Below are 26,816 nucleotides of genomic sequence, written 5' to 3' on the forward strand. Positions count from 1 at the left end.
GTGCTTTTGGCCCTTGGAGTGAGTACAGCCTTAAAAAAAAAAAGTGTTTTGGGCCCTTGGAGTGAGTAGAGCCTATAAAATACAGTAAAAAAAGGTTCAGCTCACCCACAGGTTGATTTCAGACATCGGCCTTTCAATGGTTAAATTCTTCGGGGTGCACAGCAACACACTCTATTCCTTGAGTGTAATATCTCCACGGCAAAAACAAATTTCTCCGGCAACTTTCCGATGATAAAATATAACTTTTAATCATCATAAAATGACAAAAAATTTGATGTCGATACCAAAATAAAGAAAAGAAATGTAAACCATCTAAAAACTGCAGACATGTTGCGGAAACATCGTTCCTTCCTCCAGAGTGCATGCTCTGAATAGAATGACCTGGGTTAATATAGGTTTCTCACCCATCTCAATTTCCGGTGTTAGGGAACCACCCTAGTCATCTTTGCAAATTATTTGTCACCTGGACCTGAAGCTCCACTAGTTGTAACATGTGCATATATACCTAAATATACAGTATCTATTTTACTCCTGAACCCTAATTGAACCTTTTTGTACCTTTTTTTGCTATATATATATATATATATATATATATATATATATATATATATATATATATATATATATATATTCCTGTTCAAGCTCCCAGGGAATCCACCCAGGTGAAATTTATTGAATTGAGCATTGATGTAAACCTGTCGGCTTTTTTGATTACTATTTATTGAGTTTATACAGTGGGGCAAAAAAGTATTTAGTCAGTCACCAATAGTGCAAGTTCCACCACTTAAAAAGATGAGAGGCGTCTGTAATTTACATCATAGGTAGACCTCAACTATGAGAGACAAAATGAGAAAACAAATCCAGAAAATCACATTGTCTGATTTTGTAAGAATGTTTTTTTCAAATTATGGTGGAAAATAAGTATTTGGTCAGTAACAAAATTTCATCTCAATACTTTGTTATATATCCTTTGTTGGCAATGACAGAGGTAAAACGTTTTCTGTAAGTCTTCACAAGGTTGGCACACACTGTTGTTGGTATGTTTGCCCATTCCTCCATGCAGATCTCCTCTAGAGCAGTGATGTTTTGGGGCTGTCGCTTGACAACACGGACTTTCAACTCCCTCCAAAGGTTTTCTATAGGGTTGAGATCTGGAGACTGGCTAGGCCACTCCAGGACCTTGAAATGCTTCTTACAAAGCCACTCCTTCGTTGCCCTGGCGGTGTGCTTTGGATCATTGTCATGTTGAAAGACCCAGCCACATTTCATCTTCAATGCCCTTGCTGATGGAAGGAGGTTTGCACTCAAAATCTCACGATACATGGCCCCATTCATTCTTTCATGTACCCGGATCAGTCGTCCTGGCCCCTTTGCAGAGAAACAACCCCAAAGCATGATGTTTCCACCCCCATGCTTTACAGTAGGTATGGTGTTTGATGGATGCAACTCAGTATTCTTTTTCCTCCAAACACGAAAAGTTGTGTTTCTACCAAACAGTTCCAGTTTGGTTTCATCAAACCATAGGACATTCTCCCAATACTCTTCTGGATCATCCAAATGCTCTCTAGCAAACTTCAGACGGGCCCGGACATGTACTGGCTTAAGCAGTGGGACACGTCTGGCACTGCAGGATCTGAGTCCCTGGCGGCATAGTGTGTTACTGATGGTAGGCTTTGTTACATTGGTCCCAACTCTCTGCAGTTCATTCACTAGGTCCCCCCGCGTGGTTCTGGGATTTTTGCTCATCGTTCTTGTGATCATTTTGACCCCACGGGGTGAGATTTTGCGTGGAGCCCCAGATCGAGGGAGATTATCAGTGGTCTTGTATGTCTTCAATTTTCTAATTATTGCTCCCACAGTTGATTTCTTCAATCCAAGCTGGATGCCTATTGCAGATTCAGTCTTCCCAGCCTGGTGCAGGGCTACAATTTTGTTTCTGGTGTCCTTTGACTGCTCTTTGGTCTTCACCATAGTGGAGTTTGGAGTCTGACTGTTTGAGGGTGTGCACAGGTGTCTTTTTATACTGATAACAAGTTTAAACAGGTGCCATTACTACAGGTAATGAGGGGAGGAAAGAGGAGACTCTTAAAGAAGAAGTTACAGGTCTGTGAGAGCCAGAAATCTTGATTGTTTGTAGGTGACCAAATACTTATTTTCCACCATAATTTGAAAAAAAATTCTTACAAAATCAGACAATGTGATTTTCTGGATTTGTTTTCTCATTTTGTCTCTCATAGTTGAGGTCTACCTATGATGTAAATTACAGACGCCTCTCATCTTTTTAAGTGGTGGAACTTGCACTATTGGTGACTGACTAAATACTTTTTTGCCCCACTGTATATAAAATGACAACCATGGACAATTCACGCTCCAGTAAAATAGCATCAATTTTTGGAGAAGAGGTTCTAATTAACAGTGAAACGGAGATCTCCGTGAAAGATTTATTATATAAAAAGGAGAAATTGTTATCTCAGGAGCTGAGTTTTTTGGGACCATGTTACTCTTGAAAAATACATTAACAAACATATGATCCCAAGAGGATTAAGGATAAAAAAGGTCCCCACTACAGTCTATGATAATGAGTTTTTGACTAAGTGGAATGAGATCTTATCCCACTGTTCACACCAATTGATGCAACTTATTACTCCATATGAGGAGAAAAAACTGGTGACTATTAAAGAAGAATTGAATGTTCTAACTACTAAAATTAATTACTCCACTCTACCCAAACATCTAGAGGAATTAGACAAAAAAATTATGGACAGACTTAATTTATTAGAAGAAAACATTATGTCTATAAAAAGAAGAAAGTTCATCAGAGATTCCTAAGATTATGCCACTGGTGATATTTACAATTTTGGCAAACAAGAAAACCGACATCAGTCTAGATCCATCCTAAAAAATCGTAACAACACGGGTGCACGGCCGAAACAAAGAAGAAACGTGTCCTTTAATTCTACGGACACAGATTTGGACTCCTCAGTCTTCCAGGATAGCCGCTCGGAGGCCTCTTCAGACTCCTCAGATGCGTCATCCAATTATTCTGCCAGAAGGTCTTCTTTTGTATCCTTATAATAAATTAGGGTTCAGGAGTAAAATAGATATATTTAGGTATATATGCACATGTTATAACTAGTGGAGCATCAGGTCCAGGTGACGAATAATTTGCAAAGATGACTAGGGTGGTTCCCTAACACCGGAAATTGAGATGGGTGAGAAACCTATATTAACCCAGGTCATTCTATTCAGAGCATGCACTGAGGAAGGAACGATGGTTCTGCAACGCGTCTGCGTTTTTTAGGGGGTTTACATTTCTTTTCTTTATTTTGGTATCGACATCAAATTTTTTGTCATTTTATGATGTTTTCTGATTAAAAGTTATATTTTATCATTGGAGAGTTGCCGGAGAAATTTGTTTTTGCCTTTAAAATACAGTGTTTTGGGCCCTTGGAGTGAGTAGAGGCTTTAAAAAAGTGCTTTTGGCCCTTGGCGTGAGTAGAGCCTTTAAAATACAGTGTTTTTGTCCCTTGGAGTGAGTAGAGCCTTTAAAATACAGTGCTTTTGGCCCTAGGAGTGAGTAGATACTTTAAAAAGCAGTGTTTTGGGCCCTTAGAGTGAGTACAGCCTTGCAGCAGCAGTGTTTTATGCCCTTTTGGTGACTAGAGCCATGCAGCAGCAGTGTATCATTTTTTGGCCCTTTGGAGTGACCCCTAAAACATTAATTTTCAGGCCCTTGGGGTGAGCCCTAAAACATTAATTTTCAGGCCTATATATATATATATATATATATATATATATATATATATATATATACATATATATATATAAAATTCACATTCAGAAGTAGGGGCTGGGGTTGTAGGAGGAGGAGGAAGAGTAAATTGGGTGCTGGCAGCTTCTCTCCAGTACCTGGTCTGGACTGGACTATGGAGTGGATTCCCAGCTGGATATCCACGTCCTCACCCATGTCCCCTGCTGCTGCTGGCAGCCCCTCTCCAGTACCTGGACTGTTGAGTGGATATAAAGCTGGGTATCCACATCCTAGCCCACGTCCCCTGCTCATAGTGATGAAGGACATTGCTGGCAGCCCCTCTCCAGTACCTGGACTGTGGACTAGACACCCACCTGGATATCCACGTCCACGTCCTTGCCCATGTCCCCTGCTGCTACTGATGAGGGACACTGCTGGCAGCCCCTCTCCAGTACCTGGACTGTGGAGTGGATATACAGCTGGGTATCCACATCCTCACCCATGTCCCCTGCTGCTGCTGGCAGCCACTCTCCAGTACCTGGACTGTGGAGTGGATATACAGCTGGGTATCCACATCCTCACCCATGTCCCCTGCTGCTGCTGGCAGCCCCTCTCCAGTACCTGGACTGTGGAGTGAATATACAGCTGGGTATCCACATCCTCACCCATGTCCACTGCTGCTGCTGGCAGCCCCTCTCCAGTACCTGGACTGTGGAGTGGATATACAGCTGGGTATCCACATCCTAGCCCACGTCCTCTGCTCATAGTGATGAAGGACACTGCTGGCAGCCCCTCTCCAGTACCTGGACTGTGGACTAGACACCAGCTGGATATCCTCGTCCTTGCCCACATCCCCTGCTGCTACTGACAAGAGGAAATGCTGGCAGCCCCTCTCCAGTACCTGGACTGTGGACTGGATACCCAGCGGAATATCCACGTTCACGTCCTTGCCCACGTCCCCTGCTGCTACGCTGCATGATTTATTAAGCTCTGAAAAGAGCTTTTATTTCCTGCCTAACCAAAGCTATGAAAGCACTTTATCGCCCTCAGAACAAGCTCTCCCTATCACTCCAAAACTGAAATGACACGAATATGGCGGGGGCATTCTTATGAATGGGAGGTCGCATGTTTTCGGCAGCCAATGGGTTTTTTCAATTTTTATCACTGCCTCCGTTGTCGTAGTTCCTGTCCCACCTGCCCTGCACAGTTATTGGTGCAAAAAACGCGCCAGGGAAGGTGGGATACGAATTTTTACTGTGTATGCGGCCTTGTATTCGATTGTGAATGAATACATCGAACGCCATGATATTCGATCAAATACCTATTCAATCGAATGGCGTTTGCTCATCTCTAATCAAGAAATGAGTGAGCAGAGCAGAAAAAACCCTTAAATAACAAAGTTGTTTTCTTTAGAATAGTGCAAAATAATAAGACATTTTTTTTTTCAGATTAGCACAGTCCATCACACTGTGTAATAGTGCAAAGCTCATAAAAACCTTAACGGGGGGGGGGGGTTTGAACCCCTTTTAATAGTGAAAGTCATTTCCGCCAGTTCTTGCTTTTATAAATCAACTAGCTGGTACCCGCGACTTAATCTGCGGTGATTGTAGAAGTGGGTATATACAGGCGCGGGTAAGGTTTTAGTAGTGTGTATAAGGTATGGGATATAAAATGTAACTTTGTATCTTGTTTTTGCTGTAATTCTGAGAATACGTGAGACTTTTATGTTGAAGTTAATTTGTATTTCAGCTGCTATACGGTGTTGGTATAAACTGTACATAGTGTCTTTGGGACAGAGCTATTTCAGGTTAATATACTTCGATATACGACATTGTATGATTTGTTATTTTCCGCCAGTACATGTAAGTTTTGGGCACAGGATACTCTCGAGCAAGCCACATAAAGTCCGGCCCTGTGCATGACAGTTTAGTAACTCCATGTGCCTCTTATTAATAGCAATTAACCCCATAATGTCCCTCACATTAACCCCTGTTTAAGAGTTACTGATAGAGATGAGCGAGTACTGTTCGGATCAGTCAATCAGAACAGCACGCTCGCATAGCAATGAACAGACGTAGCCGGCACGCGGGGGGGTTAAGCGCGCCGGCTACGTCCAAGCGGAAGTACCAGGTGCATCCATTCATTTCTATGGAGCGTGCTGTTCGGATCGGCTGATCCGAACAGTACTCGCTCATCTCTAGTTACTGATATGTGAGAGACTTGGAGGTAATAATTAAGTATCTTCATTATTGAGGTCTTTTATTAGTCTCTCCATATGTCTCACATATTAGTAACCTTTATATGGGGCACACAGGGGTTAATATGAGGGACATGATGGGGTTTATTCCTATTAATGTGAGGCACATGGAGTTACTAACACTAAACTAATAACCCCAAATGCCTGACATTAATGAGAATAGGAACTAAAGGAAGGGAGCTGTGTGTTTCTTACTTTCAGTTTGCTAGCAGCTTCCTGTTCTCCTCGGGGAACGTTTGCAGGGTGCAGGTGGCAGGAGCTATCACTATAGCAGGCAGGCAGAGACTTGAGCGATTAAGCTCCACCCCCTGGGTTTCCTGCACCCCTCTCAAAGGGGAGTGTCCTTATGCCTCAGCTCTAGCAGGGCACTGAAGAGACTCGGACTTCATTTAACTCTTGCAGGTCCTGTGCTGCTGGCATGCCAGTGAAATATGGCAGGAGTGCCACTCTTGGCATGTGTGCCAGGGGTTGCTGACCTCTGCTGTAGAGGCTAATATGAATTTTGTGGCTTGCTATGGTCCAAAGTGTGTGAGATTGCAGAGATAGTGATGTGAGTTTATAATATTAATAGGATAGTGCTGACAATTCCCAACAATTATGCAAAATGTTCTATTACCCAACATATGTAATGATCATGGTATGTGTATAGAAAGGAAAAGGAAATAAAAGAAAAATACGCACAAATAAAGAATACTGAAGAAAACATATTTCTTATTATAGCCTTGTTTTACTAAAGGTCTACTTTAAAGATCAAAATCCAGACTTTCCAGAAGGAGGCAAGATGTCCCAGTACCTAGACAATCTTTCCATAGGTGAAGCAATTGAATTCCAAGGACCAAAAGGACTTTTTCTATATCAAGGACAAGGTATTGTACATCTGTACTTGCATTTAAAAGAGAAATTACACAGAACAGTCATTTTGAGACTCATACTTTGCCACATTCAAAACACTTGCAACACTTCCCAAATTTTCTGAAAGCAGGACCCCCCTATCACTCGAGACTTTTGTTTGGGACCTCTCCACTACTGTACTTAGGAGTAACTGAGTAGTAGTAGAAAAAAAAATTCAAATAGAACATAACCTTTAATAGTACTATGTAATAAAAACAGTATGCAGCGGCGTAACTACCGGGGTAGCAGCTGCCACAGGTCCCGGACATTAGGGGCCCGGCGACAGCCGCTACCCCTGCGTTTTTTTTTTTTTCGTTTTTTTTCTTAATAGGCCGTTACGGGCCTTATTTACGGGCCGGGATCGGTAAGTGATGCCACGGGCCCCACAAACACTATTACAGGTTATAATATGGTGTGCAGGGGCCACTATGGGTTATAATACGGTGTACAGGGGCCACTATGTGGAATAATAGAGAGCGCAGGAATGTGGGGGGGGGGGATCTTCGGCGGGCGTCGGTCAGGGGGCGGGCCCATGTCAAAAGTTTGCCACGGGGCCCCGCCGTTCCTTGTTACGGCACTGCGTAGGGTCATTGATACAGTTTAGATAAGGTGTAGTTCTGTTCCCTTTATGTTGTTCCAGTGTGCTTTGTTGGGCAATTGAACCTGTTGGTGTGGCACCAGGTCAGTGCCATCAAGTTTCTGTGCCGCTGTTCATCAATTTTACCAGCTGGATGCTGCTGTATAGTTTGCATTGTGGGAACATCATTATCCCTGTTATTTTATCATTATGAGAGAGGACAAGAAGTGTAGGGAGAGGAGAATCTGTGATAAATCTGATACAAAACCACTTGAGTGCTGTCTACACTATTTTTTTTGTCTCTTTTTGTAGTTCGCACACTGTTTTTATTACATAGTACTATTAAAGGTTATGTTTTGATATGTATTTTTTTTCTAATATTCCTCCGTTCCTTCTTGTTTAAGTAGGAATACCAATATCATTCTTTCAGCTGTGAACTTTCACTTTTGTAAAATCTTTTCTGTTCAAAAGAAAAGTCACCTTTATTCTGCTTGTATTATGCTTTTCAGCTGCAAACTGCCTCTGTCCTACCTTGTCTTCCTTTCTCACATGCCTGTTATACACACACAGCTCTATACTTTTACATTCTCCCTCACACAAAGCTATGCTACCTCTATGTTCCCTACACACACACAGTGTCGGACTGGGGTGTCTAGGGCCCACCAGTGGAATTATTTCTAGAGGCCCACTGCCAGAACCCTGGAGATCAGCGGTACCGAGACACGGCAGCTTAAGGTAATACCATGTCGGGAGCCATGCTGCTCACCCGCCATACGATGTGCACTACTGCACTACCTAAACCCACTGCTACATCCTGTATGGCAAATGAGCAGCGTGGCTCCTAGAAATGTTACCATTAACAGTAGCCTGGGGCCCCCGAGGTTACCGATCCAGGACCTGACACTATTAGCCCTCATTATGTCAATGCAAATGCATTGGTTAGGTGCCCGATTGGGGCCCCTGACAATCCTGATCGGGCCCCTAACCAATGTATCTGTATTAACAAAATGAGTACCAACAGTCAGGGCTCAGGGCCCACCGAGGGATTCCCCGGTGGGCCAGTTCGACCCTGCACAAAGCTCTGCTGTCTCGATTTTCTCCAAACGCACACCAAGCTGTGCTGCCTCCATGATTTCCCCCTTCAAAGACACACAATGCTGCTGCTTCATGTTTTCCTTCCTACACACACAGCTGTGCTATCACCATGCTCCTCCTGCACCCACAATTTTGCTTCTTTCATGTTTCTGCTGTGTATACAGCTACTCCCTCCACACATTCAGCAGCCTTCATGCCCCCTACATTCAGCATTGCTACCTCTACATTTCCACCACACACTCAGCCCTACTATATCTACATTCCCCTCCAAATAGTTCTGATACTTACACATTTCCCACACGCAGCTCTGTTACACATATGTTTCCTCTACACCTTAAGATCTGCTACATCAGAATTTCCTTCCACACACTCAACTTTGCTAAACTCCCTTTCCCCTATACACTTAGCTCTGCTCCCTTCACATTTAGGATTACTACTCTACAAGTTATGCCCCTGCATGCTACTGATCACATGACTGCCACGTAATCAAATGTCTTTTGATCAGCCATTAGTATTACTAGCAGTTTAGGCAACAAATCTGTCTTGGCTCACGATTCTACTCCATTATAGTCTATGGGGTCCGTGTGCTTAACTGCACAGCGCTTGCAGTTGCGTTGGTATTCCTTCGGGGGTCTCCAGATGGAAGCCAAATGCTAATGTGAACCGACCCTAAGAGAAAAAATAGAAACACACAAACATTTCCATTCAACATTAACATATGAAAATGTGGTGTTCTTTGTTTTATGAGGGTACTTTGCTATTCAACCAAACAAGAGATGCTCAGCTGAGAAAAAGTTTGCCCGTCAGGTGGGAATGATAGCAGGTGGAACAGGTATGTAACCAGATTTACTAATCCTGTCTATGAATCCATTCACACTCAGGAAAATGCTAGCAGAAAAAGGAACCCATTGAAGTCAATGGGAGGCTTTTTTTTCAGCGCTGAAATTCCACACCCAATTCCTCACCATTTTCCTCCGTATGAATGGACCCTAAAGTAGGCATTACTAAATTCTACTTTAATCCATGGAAGATTCTGATGAGGATTTGGTCAAGTGGAAAAATTCCTGAAGCTGAGTTTTTCAACTTCTACAAATTGCATTGTGTGAACCTACCCCTAGGCCTCCTTACATACTTTTTTGTGACAGTTTCTTGGGTCTGTAAAAATGCCATGCAATTGCTGTGCTGTGAATGAGGTACCACATATGATTGCTACAACAAGCAAACAGAGACTAGCAGGGATCACAGAGGTAAATAAAGATTCAATGTGCAAATGCTCATATTTATGGAAACCATTTTAGGGCTGTAATTAATGGGAGGTTTTAAGTAGGGGTGCCAACTAAATGACTTATGCTCTAATAAAGTATTCAGTCAGATTTGAATCTAGGTAGATGGATAAACACAGAGATATAGATAGACAGATAAATAGATAGATTCCTTTACCTGAAACATAGGGCCACAGCTAACCAACATTGATATCTTCCTTTCAATCACTGTCCCTATACTATGTAAAGAAGGGGGTGCAAGGGAGTCAGGAACAGCACTGTAGGTCCTTTCAGCAGGTCCTTTCAACCGGTCCTTTCAACCACTCCCCAAAGAGCTGTCAGCAACTATTTACCAACAGCTGTGAGCTGTTCAAATGGACTAAATAAAGAGATTGCTGTTAGGTAAGAGCTGCTGACTTCTCCTTGAAAATTAAAAAGGAAGGAATGGATGGATCCCGGGGTTAAAGATAAGTTAGCAGGGCGGCTACAGGGAAAGTTGATGTGGCACCTGTTTTACAAGGGCAGGGTGGGGCAGGTGCCCAATAAGTATACAATTAATTAAATTAAGTAAACACTAGCATCTAAATGATTTTTATATTTTCTTTCAGGTCTTACCCCAATGCTTCAAATAATCCAAGCTATACTAAATGACCCAGAAGATGAAACCAAATGCTTTTTACTGTATGCTAATAAGGTAAGTGACAAAGTCATTCTTTTAATTGTAGTATGTAGTGCAAAAACAGAATAAGGATGCCTTCTGTGTATCTCTGTTAAAGCAGTTTATGGTAGAGGGTGCTTAGGGGTAATATATGATGTTGATATACACACGACTCACATACCAGACATTAGAGGATTCAAATATTACTCATTGAGCAAACTACCTTAAAACATATCATAGGAAAATGAGCAAAAACTATTTGTTTTCTGATTCTTACCACATTTTGCTTTAAAAAAAAAAAAATTACAAAAGATGCAATTTTGCTCTGGAAAATAACAATGTTGAGTAATTCTTAGTGTAAGCAGTCTTGAAGCAAGGCACACTACCATTGCATTGGATGTAGATTAATTTTAAAAAAATTACAGTATATATATATATATATATATAACCCCACGGGACGTTCGCAGCAAGAAAGCGCTGCAGGAAAAACCACTGCGGCAACGTATCGCGGTTCTTCCTGCATCGCTTTAGACAGAAAGTTTGCAGAGGTTAATTATACCTATGGGGAAACTGCTGGCGTTCCCATAATATATAATTGACATGCTGCAATTTCCAAAACCGCGCCAGTTTGGGAAATCGTGGTGTGTCGCTAGAATCCCATCTTCTTTGCCCTGACTGTAAAATGCTGCAATTTTTCCCATAGCGTTTACGACCTGTGGGGCCCCAGCCTTAGACATATTTATGAATCTGTCATACAGACCTTCATAAATAAGGAGTGGTTCTAGCTCCAAAATTCTGGCTCACCATGAGCGCAAAAATGGAGACAAATATTTGACACAAAATGTAGACGAAATCTGTAGACAAAAATCTTAACTCGCAGGCTATAAGGAACAAATATTTGTTGTACACATCAAAGACCCTACAATTCTTGGCATAACATAAGCAGACACAAATCATCTGTCTCTTACTGAGGAGACAAATATGTGGTGCACAACAGAAATTTTTGGCGCACAAAGTAAATTGTCATACATTCTTTACACTATCCTAAACTTGGTCTACTTTGCAGAGAAAAGCTGCACCATATTCATTCTTTTCTGTTCACAAACGTGTCGTAAAATGAAACACTTCTGAACCTCACCATTCTGGCGCACATTTTTCAAATGTATCTATTCTGTCGTGTTTTTAATTTCTTTTTGATACACACTGTTAATAAATATTTCGTAAATGCTGTGCACTATGAATTTTGGCGAAAATGTAGACCAAAAAGTTTCAGACTTGGATTGATAAATGTGCCCAGCTGAGTGGCTGAGATGATATCTAGGGGTAAAAAGTATCCTTCCTTGCAACGTATTGCTGATGTCTGAGGCCTGCTGCTATGTGGGGAAATATCCCTGATTCTCAAAGGGCTCTAGTCCAAGGAAAGAGTCAGACAGGGTGTTAGAATAGAAACAATGAGAGGTAAAGACTCAGCAGCAGGCTATCACTGAAAAATGAATTTATGATTGATACATTTTAGGAATTTTCACACTAGTGTCACAAAATAGTGAACCCACAGAATGAATTGCACTGGTGGGCCCAGGGCCGGCTCCAGGTTTTTATGGGCCCTTGGGCGACAGAGCCTCAGTGGGCCCCCTTGTAAAGGAGGTGGGGGAGTCGAGACACTGTGCGTTGCAGATGAAGCGAGTGACGTCATGCAGGAGTGTGGCGTCACCAACGCCATACCTCCCAATCTTTTAAAGAGTAGAAAGAGGGGCAAAATGTGCGGCGCGCTCTGCGCGCCGCGGCAAATTTAGCTCCACCCACTTTTATGTTGATTCCACCCATTCTCATTCATTTATTATGTGCTCCCACACAGTATAATCCTCCTACAGTCAGCCATAAATTATATGCCCCCCTCCATCTCTCCCCCAGTTTCATATACACCCTTCCTCTGCCCCCAGTTTCATGTCCCCCCTCCATCTCTGTCCCCAGTTTCATCACGTTCTCCCCCTTCATCTGCCCACAGTTTAATGTCCCCCGTCTCTGCCCCAGTGTCATGCCGTTCCCCCCCCTCCCCTTCAGTTTCATTGGACCCCCTCCATCTCTGTCCCCAGTTTCATGCCGTTCCCCCCCCCTTCATTTGCCCCCTCAGTTTCATTGGGCCCCCTCCATCTCTGTCCCCAGTTCCATGCTGTTCTCCCCCCCTCCATCTGCCCCAGTGTCATGCTGTTCTCCCCCCCTCCATCTGCCCCAGTGTCATGCTGTTCCCCCCTCCCCTTCATTTGCCCCCCAGTTTCTTTGGGCCCCCTCCATCTCTGTCCCCAGTTTCATGCCGTTCTCTCCCCACCCCCTTCATCTTCTCCAGTGTCATGCCGTTCCCCCCCCCTCCCCTTCATTTGCCCCCCAGTTTCATGGGCCCCCTTCATTATGTTTCACCTTAATATGTAATACTAAACAAACACTTACATCACTCACCTTCTATCACTCACCTTCCCTCGTTCCCCCGACGCTCCTCTCTCCAGTCACATACGCGCGATGCAGGAGCTGTGAGATCAGCTCCTGCTTAGCTCCGGCCCGGCTTGCGTGTGTAGGCGTGATGCGATGACGTCATCACGCCTACACACGCAAGCCGGGGCCGGAGCTTTAAAGCAGGAGCTGATCTCACAGCTCCTGCATCGCGTATGTATTTCAGCTCATCGGCGGACGGACGCCGATGAGCTGAAATTGTGACAGGCAAGTGCCGGGGGGCCCCCAGAGGCTCTGTGGGCCCCGGCACTTGCCCGACTATGCCGTGCGCTGACGCCGGCCCTGGGTGGGCCCTAGGCAATCCTGTCCAACACTGGTTTTTAGGGGATTAGGGATGTCCCAAAACAAAATATTCAACCAAAAATCATTCCTTCACCTATACAATCCCGAACAGTTAACACTGGACATGAAGGGTTCATTGATTCTAACCCTTCCATCACTAAGGTGCAACAGAAATCTGGCTTTATTTGATCAGACATTGTATTTCAACCGATCAGTGACCCAATGCTTGCTTTCTTTTATCAATGGAATCTTACCTTTCTGTTTCTCTTAGGCAGCAATTGCACTCAAACTTGTCCTCAAACAATGGTCCATCTATTCTAACAATGAGTTGTGTGTTCAACGGTCATTTGGAGTACCAGTGTTGTATTTCCTTGACTGTGCACTACCTGTTCATCAGAACCATTGTTGACATCCTGAATATAACAAAGATTTGCATGATATACTGTAGCTTATCCATTGGTATGTTTGCAGAATTATATGCAAAATGCTGCTCTACGAAATTTAGAAGAAATCCTAAAGGGGTTGTCTACTTTCAGACAAATTTTGAGAGAAAAATGCTATTGTTTGTATAATAAAAAGCTGTAAAATTTTACAATATACTGCATATATTCGAATATAAGCCGGATTTTTCAGCACAGTTTTTGTGCTGAAAAAGCCCCCCTCGGCTTATACTCGAGTCAAGAAAAAAAAAAAAAAAAAAATTTTTGGGAGGGGGGACCAGCCACAATAGTAATGTATAGAAGCTTTTAAAAAAATATCATAAAAAATAAAGTAAATAAAAGTTCTAAATCACTCCTTTCCCTAGAATACATATAAAAGTAAAAAATGACTGTGAAACTCATTATACAAATTAGGTATCCCTTTGTCTGACAATGCCCAGTCTACTGAATATAGGGTATCTGGAGTGCTCCTGTTCCGTCGGGAAGGAGTTAATAGGAGCACTGCAGATACCCTACATTCAGCCAGGCTGAATTCCAAGTGGGGGAAAAAAAAACTCAGTCCTCAAGTTCAGGGAAGGAGGAGACAGACAACCAAAACACCCCCTCCCCTTTCCCAGCACCCAGCATCTACTGCACCCAAAAACTCTGACCATTTTAATTTTTGAAATTTTCCAGTAGCTGCTGCATAACCACCCCCCCCCCCAGGCTTATACGCGAGTCAATAAGTTTTCCCGTTTTTTTGTGGTAAAATTAGGAGCCTCGGCTTATATTCAGGTCGGCTTATACTCGAGTATATATGGTACTTTCTAAACGCAAAAAAAAAAAAGAAGTATTAGTATTGGTATCTTCGGAATCATACTGAAACATATAATACAGATGACATGTCATTTTGGCTGCACAGTGAACGCCATAAAAAAACGAAGCCCATAGGAAAGTCGCACAAATGCACTTTTTCTTCAAATCCACCCCATTCTGAATTTTCTTTCCAGCTTCCCAGTACATTGTACAGAATAATTAGTGCAGGTTCACATCTGCACCCTGGTCTCCACTTTCAGGTTTCCGTATTCTGCCCGAGAAACTGGACAGGAGATGGAAACCAGCAGTGACTTTTCAAACCCATTCACCGTGTCCGCCCATGAGCACCTGTGAGCGTTTTGTGGTCTCCGCGGCGAAACCGTTTTTTTTTAACCGGACAGAAAGTCGGACATACAGGATTTTGTGTCCAGTTAAGAAGAAAAAAAACTGTTTCGCCGCGGAGACCACAAAACACTCACAGGCGCTCACGGGCCGACACAGTCTGCCGGGTTTCAGTCTCCTATTGACAGAAGACAGAAACCTGAAAGAGGAGACCGGGGCGCAGATGTGAACCCACCCTTAATAGTACTATCATGAAGTACAATTTGTGCCGCAAACATGAAGACCTTATATGGCTCTGAGAGCGGAAAAATAAAAAAGTTATGGGCTTTGGAAAGGGGGAAGTGAAAAACGGAAAACTAAAAAATGCCCACGGCGGGAACGGGTTAAATTTAGTGCTGTTTTTCTGATTTATTTACAGGTCAATGACCTCCGAGTGATATTTCTTTGCTCACTGCCCCTCCCTGTGAGCAGTTCAGTTCAGGCAGCAAATGAGACATTACAGCATCACATAACCTTGGATGTGGGAGTAACTTATTACCTGTGATTTCATTGCAAGGAAGAGTGGAGAAGGAAGGGTTACATAGAAAGTGTGATCTGGCAGATGAGTCATGGGAAATGTAGTTTGTCAATAGATTCACTACATGTAGAGCAGCAAGTAAAATAAAGCCAAGCAAATGGTGCACAAGAGAACAGTGAGTACTTAGCACTGCTGGGGATGTATTTGCAGATAATTTTTGGAAGCTGAACAACCCCTTTAATAAAAATAAGTATTGATTTGGAGCCTTCATTAACCATTCTGTTATGGCCCCCAAACTGCCTCCACATGTAACATCCCCATGGTCAATGATGTTTAAGGAGCGAGTGGCAAGCTACATTTATTACTTACACTGATGAGCAAAAGGGTTGAACTTTTGACTTTCCGGCTCCATATCTCACATCCACTACAGCTTCAAACTGGAGACTACCATCATTTTATAGACAATCATCTTGGCTATCTCATACATACATTTGATTAACAATTATTAATCATATGATTAGTTATGCAGATTCTTGTCATGTAACTGAATTGTTACTGTTTTGTTCCTATAAATCAAAATGTAAATTTTTATTATTTTGTAAATCTACCTTTGGTTTCAACACTGTCTGGACCCTTCTGAGCATTCTCTCAATCAGATTCAAGCATGCCTCAACCAAAATTTGATGCCAGGTCTCTTCTACACATTCCCAATGTTGTCGCATACTGAACTCACTTGGGCACGAATTCTTCCATTCTAGCTTCAAGTGTTCGATTGGGTTGAGCTCTGGGGATTGTGGGGTCCATCCAGCACTTCTACTTCATTGTCATTAAACCATTTCTTTGCTAATTAATTTTCTTGTCCAAGAGACTGCTATCAATGAGCTGGATGATGCTGTTTCTCTTTTCTTGGGAAATCTTCATTGCTAATCCTTGATTTGAACCAATGACCTTTCGCTTAGGAATCAACCCACTAACACACTGAGCTATTAGGGTATGTAAGAACATGTAATTTGTAGTATACGAGAAGAGAAATATTTTATTAACCATCAGGTTCAAAAGAGTAACAATGCAATTACATGACAACAATCTGTATAACTAATCATATGCTAAATAGTTGCAAGTGAAATTTATGAGATTGACAAGATAATTGACCTTAAAATGATGGTAGTCTCACTTACATTCAAAGCTGTATTGAATGGTGAGATATGGAGGCTGAAAGTCAAACGTTTACAACATTGCTACTCTTTTCCTCGTCTGTGCACAACCAAGGCTGATTACTGTGGGTCTTGGACTGTTAAAGTGTGCCTACCCCCATTCATGCCAAGGATCCCTGTAACAGAACAATGTCCCACAGCATCCCTTCACATAGTATAATGTTTCATAGTGGCCCTCCACGTAGTATAATATCCCATAGCAGCCCTCCATGCAGTATAAGGTCTCATAGTAGTTCCCAAATAGTATAATGTCCTATAGAGATCCCTCCTCATAGAATAATTTTCCATAGTGTACCTCCACACAGTGTAATTTCCCATAGTGGCCAACATACAGTATAAGGTCCCATGGAGGTCCCTCCATGCATAGGGCCGATAATGGGTGTTCCATACAGCATATTGTCCCACTGTTGCCCCCTTCATACAGTATATTGTCCCATATTAGCCCCAATACAGTAAAATGTCCCATTGTGGTTCTCCACCCAGTATAATGTCTTGAGTATCACACAAACATAGGGTTTTGCTAACAATTTTCAGATTCAGCCAAATGTGCTTTTTCTGGGGTTCATCTAACCCAAAATTTTGTTGGTTAATCACCCATGAAATACAATTATACTCTGAGATCTCTTCAGACCCTAGTATAGTTATTGTAAGCCCAGGAAGTTCAATAAACAAAACTAACAGTGTTACTTACCAACCAATGTTGGAAGAGCACAGAGAGCAGCGTTGGAGTCCAGGGGAGGTGAGTAACACTGTTTGCTATGTTTATTTAACTCTCATGGGCATCTGCTTATCATACTCTGAGGGCCTGAAAAAAAAAAGAGTATAATAGCAGTTTGTGGGTGGCAAACCCAACAAACTACCATTAGGGGCAGTGGGCTCTCACCGTGGCACGTACCCCTGGGAATAGCTAGACATAACTCCAGAGAGCGGGTAAAGGTATCACGCCTGGAGCAGCACTGGTCTACAGCTTCTGTTACTCATTGAACAGATACAGTTAAATTAAGACCAAATGATCAAAAACACATTGCCCGATAAAAAAAAATCACTAAAAAGGTAACACGTTTAATAAAAATGCTTTTGACTTTTGAATCTTGTGAATCTTTAACTTTATTCACCAATAGTATTGGTGACATTAATTCACCCAATGTTTCCTAGTAGTTGTCAAGTGAATCAATTCAATGATTTCTTGTCAACTGCCATAACCCATAGCAAACATATCCTTTATTAAGTTAATTTCTGTTGATTCCCTCCTGCTAAAGTTATACAAAGAATTAATCAATGTAATAGCAGCACCTAAATTATTGGGTGGTGACATGAACTAGTCCTTCTGCTCGCTGACCCCAAGAATTATTCGACTATGTACAGTGGAGCTTCCTATGTGCATTTCTGGAACAAATCGATCTTGGCCCAAGGGAAGATTATGTTAGGAGTCTTTTCCCATACAAAATTGTACCAGTCAGGGTTGACCACTGTCCCCACTTTTATATGTAAGGTGTCATTGAAGACCTTGGCCGTGGCCCCAGTGTGTGGAGTCTTTGTTTGAGCCCACACCAATACAAGACATCTCTTTACAGTAACAACTTCTTCATGCACAGTCCCTCTCCCAGTCCTGGATTTCCCTTTCACACATTTTGAAAGCGATTAATACCTAGTCCATAGTTTTTTGTTCAAGTGGTGAACACAATCTAGTAAATACCTCTGGGCTGAAGTCCCTTCCAACTTGACCAAATTGTACTGTGTACATTACCAGCCCCTGATGGAGCATGCACACAGATTTGGGGAAGATATAGGCAGAAGTCAATCTCCTGGTTCAGCAGGATTAATACCCTATGGGCATGGTCTCTACATTTCTATATTTATCCCGAACTATTCTGATTCAATCACCTGTAGTATTCTTTTGATCCATGCGCTCAGGCAGTTCATTTGGGGGTTGGTAGAAGCAGGATGCATTATAGGACCTTGACTCATTTCAAGTACTTAGATGGCAGCGCCGCAACTTCCATGAGGCGACCTGAAGCAACCGCTTCAGGCGGCGCTATGCCAGGACCCCAGGGAGGGTGGCATTTTTGCTTACCTAAGCCAGTCCAGGACAAGCTTCCTGGACTGGCTTAGCGTCACCGTCACCGTCACCGAGCGGTGGATTGGGGAGGCCCTGTGGACACATCACTGCTCCAGCGGCCTCCCCTCATGCTCAGGCAGAGAGCAGGTCCTCTCCCTGCCTGCTCTCTGCCTGATAACGCCACCCCACCCCCTTCGCTCCACTACGCTTTCTGTCGTCCGCCTCGGGCGGCGAAAAAAGTAGGTTCACCCCTGTTAGATGGGGCTAACTTCTGTGTGTGAAATTGTATTAGACTAGTAATTGTAGTAGACAGCCCCTTTTGATAGACTTAACAAAACATCCCATATTTTCTTCTGCTTAAATGGGTTGTCCCATTTCAAGGATCCTATCTATACTGCTAGCTTATGTAGATTTAAGACTTTTCCTAAATACATTGCTTAAGCAAAACTGCTTTGCTTGGCTGCTATCTGAGATTCTTCACTTTATTGTTTACACTTTGTTTCCATAACCATGGACCTGAGGAAAGTCTTATCTCCCCGCACAGGACAAGTGACGTAGCTCAGTGCTCTCAGGAGGGGAGGGGGAGCTGAGTGCTCCGTGCTTGCATTTCTGAGCTCTTTATCTCTCTGCCCAGGACAAATGACAAAGCTCCCTGCTCTCAGGGAAGGGAGGGGAGATGAGTGCTCCGTGCTTGTATTTCTGAGCTGTTTATCTCCGGCTCTTCCAGTTATCAGTCTGCTAATTGATTTTTACTGATAAGGGAGTCTGTTACCTCTGTATGTAACACATACCTAAAACTAAGTTTATTGCAAGCTGATTTGTGGTCATGTAGCATGTAAGTTTGGGATTCTCATCACCTAACAAATCCAGCTCTGCTACATCAGCTTTATATTGTGCATCTTCCAGTGATACTGTGCTAATTTATTTACAACCATCCCTCATTACTGACTGCAAACATGGACTGCTATGAAGAGGATTAGCAGAGCTGGCTTTGTCTGGGATATAGCAAGTGAAACTCAAACTCCGCCCACCAATTTACTGAGAAAACCAGGAAGTGAACAGAGTATACAAACTGCAAGGTGGTGAACAAGCGAGTTGGGAATACCCCTTTAAGCACTTGGATAGAGTTTTGTCCAAGGGTGCTCTTTGTTCCACATTCTAGCTTTTCCAGCAGGTCTGACAGTTTTCTGTTAGAGGGCATGGGAGGCCATTCGAGTCTACACTTTCTTGGGGGGTACCCCTTCCTTTACTTGAGGCCTTTCATACAGCTCACCCAAATATACATTCACCTCACATATCCCCACACAACCATTCTTTTATTTATTTTATTTCTCTTCTTGCCTTTTTCCTTCTTTTCCTCCTTTCTCACTGCCGTCCTCTCTTTTCTAATTGCACTTCCTGCTCTCTCTTGTATGCTTAGTTACCTCATCCATTAGGGGTTCTAAAATGACACCTTGTTAGGGCGGGTTCACATCTGTGCCCCGTCTCCGCTTTCAGGTTTCCGTCTTCTGCCCGAGAAACTAGACAGGAGATGGAAACCAGCAGTCACTTTTCAAACCCATTCATTTGAATGGGTTTGCAAAGTGTCCGCCCGTGAGCGTCTTATGGTCTCTGCGGACATGCAGGACTTTGTGTTCAGTTAAAAAAAACGGTTTTGCCGCGGAGACCACAAAACGCTCACAAGCGCTCATGGGCGGACACTGTCTTCCGGGTTTCCGTCTTCTGTTGACAGGAGACCGTGAAGCGGAGACCGGGACGCAGGTGTGAACCCGCCCTTAGCTGGTTTGCATTCCCTATTATTATTATTATTATTATTATTTACTTATAGAACACCATTAAATACATGGTGCTGTACATTTGAGGATTTATATACAGTACACAAAACATATAAAACAAGTACAATACAAACAATACCATACAAACAGTGACCAACTGGTACCGTGTGATTGAGTGCCCTGCCTGCAAGGGCTTACAATCTTGGGAGAAGAGGGATAGAGACAGTAGGTGAGTGTAGAAACTGTTGAGTTTGGTGGTGTGGTGACAGTAGGTTGTAGGCCATCCTGAATAGGTGAGTCTTCAGGGTCTTTTTGAAGTTTGTTATTGAGAGGGACAGTCTTGTGTCGTGGTAGTGGGCTCCAGAGTATAGGGGATGCATAGTCTTGGAGACGGTTGTGTGAAGAGCAGATGAGAGCGAAGTAGGAGGTCTTGGGAGGATTGGAGATTATGTGTGGGCATGTAGTGGGAAATTAGAGATATATGGAGGGGGACAGGTTATGAATTTCTTTGTATGTCAGTGTTAATGCAACACTCAGGAAGGCCAGGGCTGGTATCACGGGTAATATCTGATGTGGTCGGCTTTCAGGGGAGTCCCTGGGTCCCAAATGTGCACAAAATCTCCTTTTTGATGTCCCCGATTACCCGCCCCCACGTGATATCTGACAATGACAACAGACAACCAGGCTTCGGGGGTAATCGTTGCTTTTCTTTTTACTAGCAGGACAAAGTAATACAAATGTACATATGGGGGAATTCTTCACATACAATACAGCAATCTTTGTAGGCAGTGTCCAATTAAGCAGGTGATGGAGCAGGAATTTTTTGGATAATTTAATTAATAGTTGCTTGAGTAGTAAACTTGTATATATTTGTAAAGATGGCCTGTATCCAGGGGGTTAGACCTCAACAACTGGGTACACGTATGTAGAATAGCAAATACAATTTTTCTTAGCAGCGGGAGATTCTCGATTTCTGCTAGACTAGCTATGGGCTTCTTAAATATAGATTTGTCCCAAAGACTTACTTGGATAGCGAGATACTTGTAGACGTCCCAGATGTGCGGATACAACGAGTCCATCAACTTCAGCGCTTGTAAGATTAGAGCTTCAGAGGAAAACACTCTCTGAGAAGGGCCTTGAGGACAGAGAAGACATCCCTGCTTGGTGTACCCTGATAGTGGGAAGCCATTATCCGTGCTCCATAAAAGTCCAGAAAGTCCCCCACCCCCCTTGAGGGGGGGGGCTGTAACTCGACTCCTCCTCCAGGCCAAATCAAGGGAGCTTGATTGGTCCTGAAGGTCACCTGATTATAATGGACTCACACTGACAACTCAAATTACAATGGCAAAGTATAGGCAGGTGTAGTTCACAAAAACATCCACAAGATGGCGCATGCTCTGGAAAAATAGAAATGAAGGAATGACGGGGGAGGAAACGCTTTACCTTATATGAAAATGTCCATACCATCTCGGTCTGCACGGATTATTAAAGGGAATGAGACTAGCAGTACCGGGACATTACATTAACATTTTGAACTCTTTTCACTGGGTGACTGGTACCCAGTGAAGGGATTAACAGAGGAGAGCAGCTAATGAGGAATGGGGGAAGAGGTGTTTTAAGCGAGCGGCACAGTTTAAGGTGGACTGGAGGGGGCAAGAATATTTGCTGATAGGCAGTAGAGAAGGGTGTTACAGTAGTCTAAGTGGGAGATTATGAGGGTGTGGTCTAGCATTTTTGTAGTTTCAGGGCTGAGGAATGATTTGATGGATGTTCTTTATTTGGAGGCGGCAGGTGGTTTGAGGATTAAGATGGCTTGAAAGATAGGTCAGAGTCAAAAGTCATCCCAAGGCAGTGGGCCCATGGGACTGGCAAAAATATGGTCCTGTTAACTATGCTAGATGAGTCAGGATTGGAGCTGTGCAAGGTGGGGCAAAAATGATGAACTCAGTTTTATCCATGTTCAATTAGAGAAAGCGGGAGGAGAGAAAGGAGGCTACAGCTGCTAGACACTCTGGAACTCTGGAGTATAGAGTGGTAATGCCTGGTCCAGAGAGATATATTTGAGTGTCGTCGGCATAGCAATAGTATTGAAAACTATGAGATTCTATGAGTTCAAGGTTGAGGGTGTAGATGGAGAACAGGAGGGGTCCTCGGACAGTGCTTTTGGGGACACTAATAGAAAGACAGCATGGAAACAAGGTGGTATGTAAGTGGAGATGCTGAATGTGTGGTTGGTAAGTCTGTAACACCAAGAGATGAGAGTTTCTAACAAGGGGGAATCATCAACTGGTCAAAGGTCAAAAATGGTCAAAGGCAGAGGCAAAAGCAAATTCAGATGGGTAGAGTGGTTGTTGAGGGTGGAGGTTGAGACAGTCTCCAATGGTGTCAATTTTGTTTTTGAAATAAAAGGCGAAGTCTTCAGTTGAGATAAGTGAAGTCGGAGGAGGCAAAGGAGGAAGAAGAATGGAGTTGAAAGGATAGGAAAGATATGAGTGTGGTGACCTTTATCGTAGCAGAGAGTGCATTCTTGAAGTTGAGAACTGCCTCTGTATACCTGGTGAAGTCCTCCTGGAGGTGGCTTTTCTTCCAGAGGTGTTCTGCAACCCATTAAGTACATCTCAGTTTTTTAGTCAGGAGCATGTGCTAGGGTTGCCTGTTGATCGGTCGGGCTCTAGTGCGTGTGAAGGGGGCCACAGAGTCAAGAGCTGAAGTAATGGAATAACATTTAGATAGAATCAAAGACAGGGAAAGGATCAGGTGAGAAAAGTGGGGTGTACAAAGCAGGGAATAGAAACAGTGTCTTCAAAACTCATATCATTACAACAAAGTAGGAGTGCAGTTATGATGTAAGCAGGAGTGTCTTGGTTTGTTATTTCCATCTGCACTCATAAACTAACAGATGATTAATTCTCATTTATTACGAAGTTATATTTAGCATACCCATGTGCTATATGCATGTCAATGCGGGACAAAACTGGTCTCATTCAGTTTCAGTGTGATTTGTTCTCAGTCTGTGACTAGAAGCCTAAATATGCTGTTAATGTGCCAACATTTTTCCTGTTTTCTTTTCCTTTTCTACTGTTGATACATTGTTGAAAACTTTCACTAAAACAGATTAAGCCTAATTTGTCTTTGTGCTCGTTTATTGTAAACAAAGTCATGGAAAACATACTATAGGTGAAAGTGTGCCATTTGGTTCTTTCTATATTTCTGGTAAAGATTATTATGGACACTTACTTTAAGCTCCACATTGTACGTTTGTCAATACCCATTCAATATAAAGTGTAGCAAACTGTGTGCTGTAAAATTTCACGTACAAAGTAGCAAAATTGAGATTTATTAATTGAAAAGAGTAGAATATCAATAACAATACCTTTGATTCCGACTGTAGATATGCTTGTACTTTTACATGTATATTCATGCTTGATTTCCAAGCCTTAATTTCAGTGTTTTGAGATATTATTACTGTTAAGTAAAAAGTTGAAATACAAAAGAATGGCAGATTCATAGTGTCTGAATTGAGAAAATTTAACAAGTGTCCCCTTTCAGACAGAAGATGATATACTCCTCCGTAAGGACCTTGAGAAGTTAAAAGATGAGTATTCAGAACGTTTTAAGCTGTGGTTCACTGTGGATAGTGCTCCAGAAGGTAAAGATATGGGGGGGTGGATTTACTAAGCCATGATGTTTGACTAATGTACGCTGAAAAGCCCCCATATATGACTTGCACCACATTTAATATAGGTTGAAGACACATTACCTAAGCCTTCCTTTAGAAACATCCAGCATCAATATAGTTTTAAAAAATATAAGGAGAAATTGGATATGCCAGTCCTCCAATTTTCCCTTTGCACTAGCTGTGCTTGTAGTTCTTTAATATGGTTAAGGCTATATTTACATCTATGTCAAAGGGAGCTTTAAAGATTCTGTCAAAAATCTATGAATGGCCAAATGGATTTATCAGCGCTTTTGGGGTCTATCTTGAAACTGATCTAGCTATATTTCCATTTTCCTGTTCCTAATCATCCTAAAAGCATTTAAAACTGTTGTGGTACACAACAGGAAAAGGTACTTATCCAATTGTAAAGGTGGGAAGGAGGCAATGTAAGATTATATATCTTAAGGTTCTACACAAGTGCAGCTCTGTTGTGTATTTTTTCTTTTAGCATCTGTGATTGATTGTATTAACTTTATCTCTTCAATATAGATTGATAGGTCGGTTTGTAGATTGGTGTTAAAGCAAACACTTGTGACTATAAATTCGCAAAACACACCCTAAACATGCTTTTACACAACCTGCTATTGCTTACTTAATAACATTCCTTCTTTCCTTCTGTTTCTATGCTGGTGATAAGACTGGGACTACAGCATTGGTTTAATTGATGCAAAGATGATCCAAGAGCATCTCCCTCCACCAGCTGATGATGTCTTCATATTACTATGTGGTCCCCCTGCCATGATAAAACTGTCTTGCAGGCCAAGTCTAAACAAATTGGGATATCATCGAAAAATGTTTTATGTTTTTTAATTTTTTTTTTAAATTGTATAGTGTAACAATTCTCTGCAAAAGGAGGAAAAGGTTGTGAAAACCTTACTATCAACATAATTACGTTATCTTAATAAACCTTTCTATATTCTTTTTTTCATTTTACTGTGATATTAAAATGTATGTATTTTCAATTATAGTGCAAACTGTTATTATAGCAAAACTGTTATACAAAATAGATCCTTATCTGTAACTAATATCAAGTAGAATAGGACAACAGAAAAACATTTTGTAAGACAAAATTGTTTATTACATCAAAGAGAAATAAAATGTAAATCTAAAAAGTCATTTTGTGTTGATCAACTTATGTCTTTCAAACCATATTGTTTTTCTTACGTTCTGTACTTTGTGAATAAGACTAGATTTTCCATAGACTTCTTCACATTCTGCCTGTTACTTCCCTTCAAGGGTAATCCTAGATGTTCTTTGGTCTTTTGCTCAGGTCTCTTTGCAGCCTATAGCATCTTTTGCTGAACGCTTGAGCAACATCCTTTCAAGAGCTTCGTCCTTTTATGCTTTGGCTTATTGCTGGGCATAAGAAACCTCATGTTTGAGCCAAATCACATATTTGTAAAGTTTTAATCCAAATCTCTTACTGACATTGTACTGTACCCCAATCAATATTTCAAGTTTTTTTAAATTTTTTTGAGTAATGACTTTTTGGTAGCTATTTTTTCATTGAGACAACATGGGGCACCTTACTTGTTTCTTCATTTTAGCTAACTTTATTTTTTTATTGTAAACCTAATGATGAAATTATACAGTTTCTTGCACCAAAACCTAGGACACCTCTTACCCAGTAGCCTGTGAATAGATCTGTGTGTCTTAACACATGAAGGAAAAAAACAATAACAAAATTATGAAAAGTTTTATGGTGAACCTTAATTTCCATGAAAAAAGGAAGATGCTGCAAAAGCATAGATTAAGATGTTAATCTGTTTTCCCTTAGTCCCAACAGCATCAAAATACTGGGGTATTTCTGCCCCTGTGTGCTGGTAGGACAGAATGGAATTTTTAAAGTACAAATAAATGGTTAAAGGGGTTGTCCCATCACAAGGATCCTATCTATACTGCTAGCTTATGTGGATTTAAGACTTTTCCTAAATACGTTGCTTAAGCAAAACTGATTTGTTTGGCTGTTAACTTAATTTATCCACTTCATTGTTTACACTGTGTTTCCATAACCACAGCCTTGGGGGATGGTCTCCTCTCTCTGCCCAGGACAAGTGATGTAGATCCCTGCTCTCAGGTGGGCAGGGGGAGCTGAGTGCTTGGGAGCTTGTATTTCTGAGCTGTTTATCTCCGACATGCAGTTTTATCTCCGGCATGGTAGTGAACAAACAAGTGATCAGTCTGCTTCAAAGCAGCAACAATATTTAAATACCCAACATCTACTGTACTAAAAAAGCTAAAATGTTTTTTTTAAAAATAAATAAGTAAAAATTTCAGTTTCCAAAAATATTATAAGGACAGTGGTGTATCTACCTCGGTAGCAGGGGTAGCGGCTGCCACAGGGCCCGGGACATTAGGGGCCCGTCAACAGCCGCTACCTCTGCATTTTTTCTTTTCTTAATAGGCCGTTACTGGCTGGAGTTGCTTCCAGTCAGTAATGGGCCCTATTTACTTACCAATCCTAGCAGTGGCCGAGATCGGTAAGTGACGCGACGGGCCCCAAAGTCATCATTATTATACTCGAGGGTCTTTTCACACCCCCGAGTATAATAATCGGAGGTCCAGGGGAGGTAAGGTAGCATAAAAAACCGTGTGACTTACGTCTCCAGGCAGGCTTCAGGCTTACTTCTGTGACTCTCCCTGACATCACATGACCGGGGCCTGTGTCCCGCGTCATG

General features: G+C 42.2%; 1 protein-coding gene across 1 annotated transcript in view; it reads left to right on the forward strand.

Moving 5' to 3' along the window:
- Positions 1-24,948, forward strand: part of CYB5R1 (cytochrome b5 reductase 1) — a 45,171-nt gene extending 20,223 nt beyond the window's left edge. The window contains exons 5-9 of the mRNA XM_075264400.1: positions 6,745-6,874; positions 9,320-9,403; positions 10,442-10,527; positions 23,970-24,069; positions 24,776-24,948. Of these exons, the coding sequence (XP_075120501.1) occupies positions 6,745-6,874; positions 9,320-9,403; positions 10,442-10,527; positions 23,970-24,069; positions 24,776-24,948 (573 nt within the window). The remainder of the gene's footprint in view (positions 1-6,744; positions 6,875-9,319; positions 9,404-10,441; positions 10,528-23,969; positions 24,070-24,775) is intronic.
- Positions 24,949-26,816: the final 1,868 nt, after the last annotated feature.

This window comes from Leptodactylus fuscus, chromosome 2 (genome assembly GCF_031893055.1).
Source record: "Leptodactylus fuscus isolate aLepFus1 chromosome 2, aLepFus1.hap2, whole genome shotgun sequence".
Classification (NCBI taxonomy): domain Eukaryota; kingdom Metazoa; phylum Chordata; class Amphibia; order Anura; family Leptodactylidae; genus Leptodactylus; species Leptodactylus fuscus.